The sequence below is a fragment of the Rhipicephalus sanguineus genome, chromosome 10 (genome assembly GCF_013339695.2).
Source record: "Rhipicephalus sanguineus isolate Rsan-2018 chromosome 10, BIME_Rsan_1.4, whole genome shotgun sequence".
NCBI lineage: Eukaryota > Metazoa > Arthropoda > Arachnida > Ixodida > Ixodidae > Rhipicephalus > Rhipicephalus sanguineus.
Genome location: NC_051185.1, coordinates 62,213,760 through 62,219,759, shown reverse-complemented (window position 1 = coordinate 62,219,759; position 6,000 = coordinate 62,213,760). Strand labels below are relative to the sequence as shown.

The 6,000-nt window shown below is 42.9% G+C and overlaps 1 protein-coding gene across 1 annotated transcript in view; it reads right to left on the bottom strand.

The window, feature by feature from the left end:
• Positions 1-4,648: 4,648 nt before the first annotated feature.
• The window catches only part of LOC119372668 (gastrula zinc finger protein XlCGF8.2DB-like), an 83,246-nt gene continuing 81,894 nt past the window's right edge, over positions 4,649-6,000 (bottom strand). The window contains exon 3 of the mRNA XM_049420095.1: positions 4,649-5,748. Coding sequence (XP_049276052.1) covers positions 5,195-5,748 — 554 coding nt within the window. The 3' untranslated portion in view covers positions 4,649-5,194. The remainder of the gene's footprint in view (positions 5,749-6,000) is intronic.

Here is a 6,000-nt window from a genome sequence, read left to right as displayed (position 1 = left end):
ATTATTAAATAAGGCACTGACTGCGCTATTGTAAGGCTGACAAGTATACCCCAATGTTGGGTGCTTTGTAAGTTATCACGGTTTTTAACAGGCATCTCCGGCACGTAACATAATTATGCTTCTGGAGTTATAATTATCCTTCGCAACACTGGAAAAGAGGCTGGCTGGCATTGCGTGTCTTGGATACTGGTTCCAACGCTAGGACGGCACACGGTCAAAAGAAGAACCGGGGAGCGACAGAGCGCTGAGGTTCAACCGGGATCACGCACACACAGAAACGTCATCGTTACTCTAGAATTAAAGCCAACAAGTGTAAGCAATGCTGTGTGCTGGTTGCAGCGCAAAAGCACACGCCCCACCGGCACTATGAGGGTGTCGATTTGTCCAAGAGCATTTTTAGCGCTACGGCCACTATGCAGATAACATTTCACCATCTCTAAGTTAGCTTCATACGTAAGTGCTGCAACAATGCATTCATTACATACTTTCCTATATTTCAATGACATACCGCATTTTCAAGATTACCCGCACACGATATATCGGCGCTCGAAATAAGGAACAATAATAGTGCACCTTAATCTAACGATGCGCACACCGTTTTTGACAACAAGAAATAAGTAACATGCCTCAGTACGTTTGGAGTCGCGACAAGGAAAACAAACGGCCGTACGTCACCTACGAAGGTTGGCTACTCAACGGTCCATGCACACAGGTCGTCGTTCGTGTCCATTGTGTGCGTTTGACGTTCCGCGCGGCTGTCACGACCGCACTCGTCACTGAGGGCTCAAATGACACCTTCGCAAGTTTCTTCAGCGACGTATACGAACCTCCGGAACTTCAAAGACACGTTGTCATTTGAATGACGGCAAATGCGATTTCTCGAACGAGTACGCAAAATAAAAGTGGCGCGTTCGTCCACCGCATGGACACAAAATAAACACAACAGCGCGTTTTCTGCGCCGTCTTGTGGCAAGCGGTTACGCCGTTTAGTTTCGGTTTTGAATTTGCCTCACATGCAATTTTTTTTTTACGCGTTCCTTTTTCAAAAAGAGTCAGCATGCATGCATATTTATCGGACGTATACGGTAAGTGTTTCGTGTGCAATGAATTCTAGGATGTTTGAAAATTTCCGACATTCGTTTTGATCATTGAACTGTCCGTGAAGCTAGTTGTGTTCATCTGTTTTTCCGTAGATCCGCCTTATCTAAACGCGCGTTCTGACGTGTGCACCGTGTTGTTTAATGGCAAAAGATGTCAAAACACTCCTTTGAAATGTTTTACTTCGTCCTTGCTCATTTTCACTGTGCAAGACTTTATACAAAGCATCCAAGGCATGAGGCTGCCCTGATTGCTGTCGTCATAATAGATATGCGTGGAGGTGATCAAGGTGCATGTACACACATTCATTGGCCAGTGCCCGACAAGCCGAGCCTAACGACGGATACATAGACCTTATTTGACAGCTTCAGTCATGCATGAGGTGGATGGCACATTTGCAAAACAGAATGTAGCATTCCTTTGTTAAATTCACTATATGTATAAATCCACAATGCAGAAAAGCTACATCAGCTTTTCTCTGATGGCTTTCAGATTTCCCTCTACAAGTATAAATCCACACCAGAAAAGCTGATGTAGTTTTTCTGCATTGTAGATTCACACGTATACTGATTCGGTGTACCCACATTATCAATAACTCCCTTCCCTCCAGCACATGCATTGAGAGAGTGTTCAGTGTAGCAGCTGACCTCTTCACGAGGAAACATGGAAGAATCACCGATGACAATTTTGAAAAACAACTCGTGCTGAAAGTGAATGTGTAGCACCATATCAAAGAAGCCACAGTAAGCCTCCCAGCTTTTACGCCTTTAGACAAGCCTCCAGCCTTCTATCATGCAAGCCACAGTAGTTGGTTGTAGTTTGAGTAAACTTGTGCTATTGCATTACGGCAATAAAATTTTGAAGCAAAGTAATGCAAAAGTAATCGATTATATTTCTGTAATTGCTAAGTTACTTTTCTGGGGCTATAATTCACCAATTACATTTTAAAGGAAGTAATTGTAATGGTAATCGGTTACTTATTTTCTGTAATGTGTACAAGTCTGGCCTACGAGATACAGTCTGCATGCACACTGACGAAAAACCGTCTGTCGAAATTAGAAGGAAATCACCGCTTCTATAAAAACCTTTGTCATATCCGATTTGGTGATCAAATTAAGCCATAATTCTCGTTGGTTTACTACTACAACAACGAACCTTGTGGGTATTTGCCGGGTTATAAAAATTACTTTGTTAGATCAGGAACTTCATAAAACCAGGTTTCGTTAGATTCAGCTTCAACTGTATGTTATTCGCGTGAAAATTAGGCATGGGCGAATATTCGAGCACTTCGAATATTTCTACGAATATTACAGTATTTGAACTCTCTTGAACATGAATTTAATTTATTCGAAATGAATAGACATATTTTATCGCAACCCCCTGTAAAGGTGGTTTCACCTTAACGTGTTGATGCTATTTCGTGAAACCACCTTTCCAAGGAAAATCCGCACTGCCCCAAAGCCGCACTTTACGGTTAAATGTACATATTAATGTCACCTCGATCAAATATGTTAATTTTTTTTAACTTTAAAAGCTTGCTATATGGGCCTATATGTGCTAATTATAGTAAATTTGAAAACAAAACATATTTCACTGCTTAGAACTTGCGCCCTACTGCTCTTCAAATCTTGCTACTATTCAAAGTCGCTTCCACTTTAATCCAAAAAAGGGACATTCAAACATGCCCAGTTCATTCTTAAAAATATCGCGCAAGTTAGTTTGGTCATGACAAAAATGCTGAGTTTTCTTTACAATATGCGATATTTACTGTTCAAATTATTCGACACAAAAATATTCTACCAATGCACCATTTGCTTTGAACCTCTGATTTACTATTCACCCATCCCTAGTTTAAATTTCTCCCACACTCATGTGCCAACAGCGACGACGGAAGTTGCGCAACCAAGGGCGTTTTGAGAATGGATGATGAAAAATGTGAGGTCAGATCATGACGTCGTGCAGCAAGTGAACATTACATGCAGTTCCGTGAATATTAAGCCAGAGGTGCCGATCCAAAACAAGTGATCTATATTTGTGCACAAAACGCATGCTGTGGCATGCGTATCACATATAAAGCTACAAAATATCCAAAATACTGCTTCCTAATGAGTTGCTTTGCCTTTATTAGCCTTCCAATGCCTCGGTGGGCTTGTCGCAATGATGCACGAACAACCCAGTGCTTGTAGGAATTTGTTATTCATTTCCAAGCTGAAGACGTGCAGGGAAAAACTACAGCTAAGAAAGAACTGCAATGGACTCCGTAAAGGTCTCCCAGCTGACGTATAGAGGTGTTGTTTAATTATTCTATTTTTGTTTAGTTTGCTCTAATCATCCAAAAGACTGATGCACAAACATGGCATCGAATGTGAAAAGTGTAGAAGTTGGCAAGCATACAAAAAAAATAAGAAACAAAAATGAAAAATATAAAAGCCAGTTCCACATCTGCGCAATCCAAGTAAAAGCGGAGTTGGCAAGCAAGCACCACCGCCTGGTGAATGCAGATAGCTTTCTTCCGTCTTTATTCATCACTTCTTTCTTTTATGCTTCTTTATCTTTTCTCTGCATCTTTCTCTCCTCACCTCTTTCTACATTATCCTCTGTTCCCTCCTCCCAACCCTCACTTCTCTTTCCCACCCCTTGCTATGCTATACTGTACATGATTATGCTATGGTTTACCCTCTCACCTCCCCCTTTCTCTCCACCTCACCCTAACATCAGTCTTCTTTCTTTCATCCTTCTTTCCTTATCTCTTCCTGTATTGCCCTCTCTCCTTCTATCCCTTCTACTCACCCTCACATCCCTCTTTCTCGCCCTCAGTTCCCTTTCCCACCCCCCTGCTATTCTACGCTATGCTAGGAGCTGCTTGGCACATACCGTACTCGCTTTCTGCGGCTGGTCTCGCAAAATGGCCGAACGAAAAGCTTAGACAGCGCTGCTGTTAAAACAGCAGTGCAAGACAAAGGGTGGTCAAATGCACTGCCACACCAGCAATGGAAACTTCTATAAAAACCCAAGTAAGTTTTTGTGCAATGAGGGAATCTACCCTAACGAGAGTCTAATTGCACCTTAACAGCTGAAGGCCGTGACCAGAGCAAGAACATCGCACATAACGTCAGTTAAAAGTGTCGGTCCTGTCAATATCTGAACAGTGTCACTGTGGGGGAAGTAATGCCATGCCCAGAGTTGGGTAAATTTTTTAAGAGGGGGTTGCCTCCTGCTTATGTAGCTCGTGTGTTTGTATGCATGCATGCATGTATACATACACATGCAAAATGTAATCGTTCAAGTAGGTTTGAGGGGAGGGGAGGTTAACACCAAGTACACCCCCATGGCGACACCACTGGCCATGCCCGTTCCCAGTTCTAACTACCTTAAAAGCAAGGGTAGACCGCTACGTGTTGCTGACACCAACGCGACTGTAACGTTGGTGTCAGCGCATGTTATCAATATGGCCATCAGTTCATTATTAAAAGAATATCCTTTAGCACTGCTTTAGCGAAGATAGGATCACGCAGAGATTAAAATTCACTTCAAACCGCATCCAAACTTTTAACACTATAATTGTGAGCCCCACTCCGCACCCACACTTTTGTTGTGCTGTGACATGTCCACGACCAAAACAATCAGACATTTGCAATAAATTTCATTCTAGGATTCATTTTTTAATTTCGCAACAGACATTTTGGAGTGAGCATTGCGGACTCGCGCTGCTTGATTATTGTATACACCCTAATTGCACGCAATATTGCCATTCCTTGTGTTTCGTTTTGTTTATGCTGTTTTTTACCTATGATCAATTACACAACTGTCTCTGTTGTACTTATTAATTACATATGTAATGTGCAACTTCAAGAAGGTTAAAACCATGAACACATTTCAGTCAATGTGCATTTAAGACAAATCAAACTTATGTCATCAAGGATTAAGAGTATGATTAACAATGACATATTTCTCTCTAAGCAATACGCTGTAACAAACTCAATTCCTGAGGCACAAAAAATCTGTTTCATACACTTTGGATGTTACATTCAAACACAAATATTTAATTCATCAATCAATGTTCCTTTGCCTCTGTAACGATGAATGCTCCTGCCCTTTAGCGATGTTTCTTTGAATGACGACAATACATGTGCTTCATGAGGTTGCCTTTCCGTGAAAAGGATGCATTGCAGTGGTCACAAGAAAAGGGTCGCTCTCCTGTGTGGGTGCGCATGTGTACCATGAGCGTCTTTTTCCATGAGAATGATGCACTGCAGTGGTCACAGGAAAAGGGACGCTCTCCAGTGTGGGTGCACTTGTGTTCCACGAGGTGCTGCTTCTGTGAAAAAGATGCACTGCATTGGTCACAGGAGAAAGGACGCTCTCCTGTGTGCGTGCGAATGTGCTGTGTAAGGTGAGCTTTCTGAGGGAACGCAGCTGGACACAGGTGGCACTGGAAGGGACGCTCGCCTGTGTGGGTGCGCATGTGTTCCATGAGCGTCTTTTTCCATGAGAATGATGCACTGCAGTGGTCACAGGAAAAGGGACGCTCTCCAGTGTGGGTGCGCTTGTGTTCCATGAGGTGCTGCTTCTGTGAAAAAGATGCACTGCATTGGTCACAGGAGAAAGGACGCTCTCCTGTGTGCGTGCGAATGTGCTGTGTAAGATGAGCTTTCTGAGGGAACGCAGCTGGACACAGGTGGCACTGGAATGGACGCTCGCCTGTATGTTTGCAAAGGTGTCTTTTCATGTCTTTCTTGTTCTTGGTCACATAGCTGCACTGACGACAGGAATGCAGTCCACCTTTTGTAGACACCAGTAAATGGTACTGCTCATGGGATGCCGAAGACACGGAACCTGCAAAGCCACAGGGAGAACAGAAAGGTAATGAAAAGCACGTGACACACATTATCTGCAAGTGAA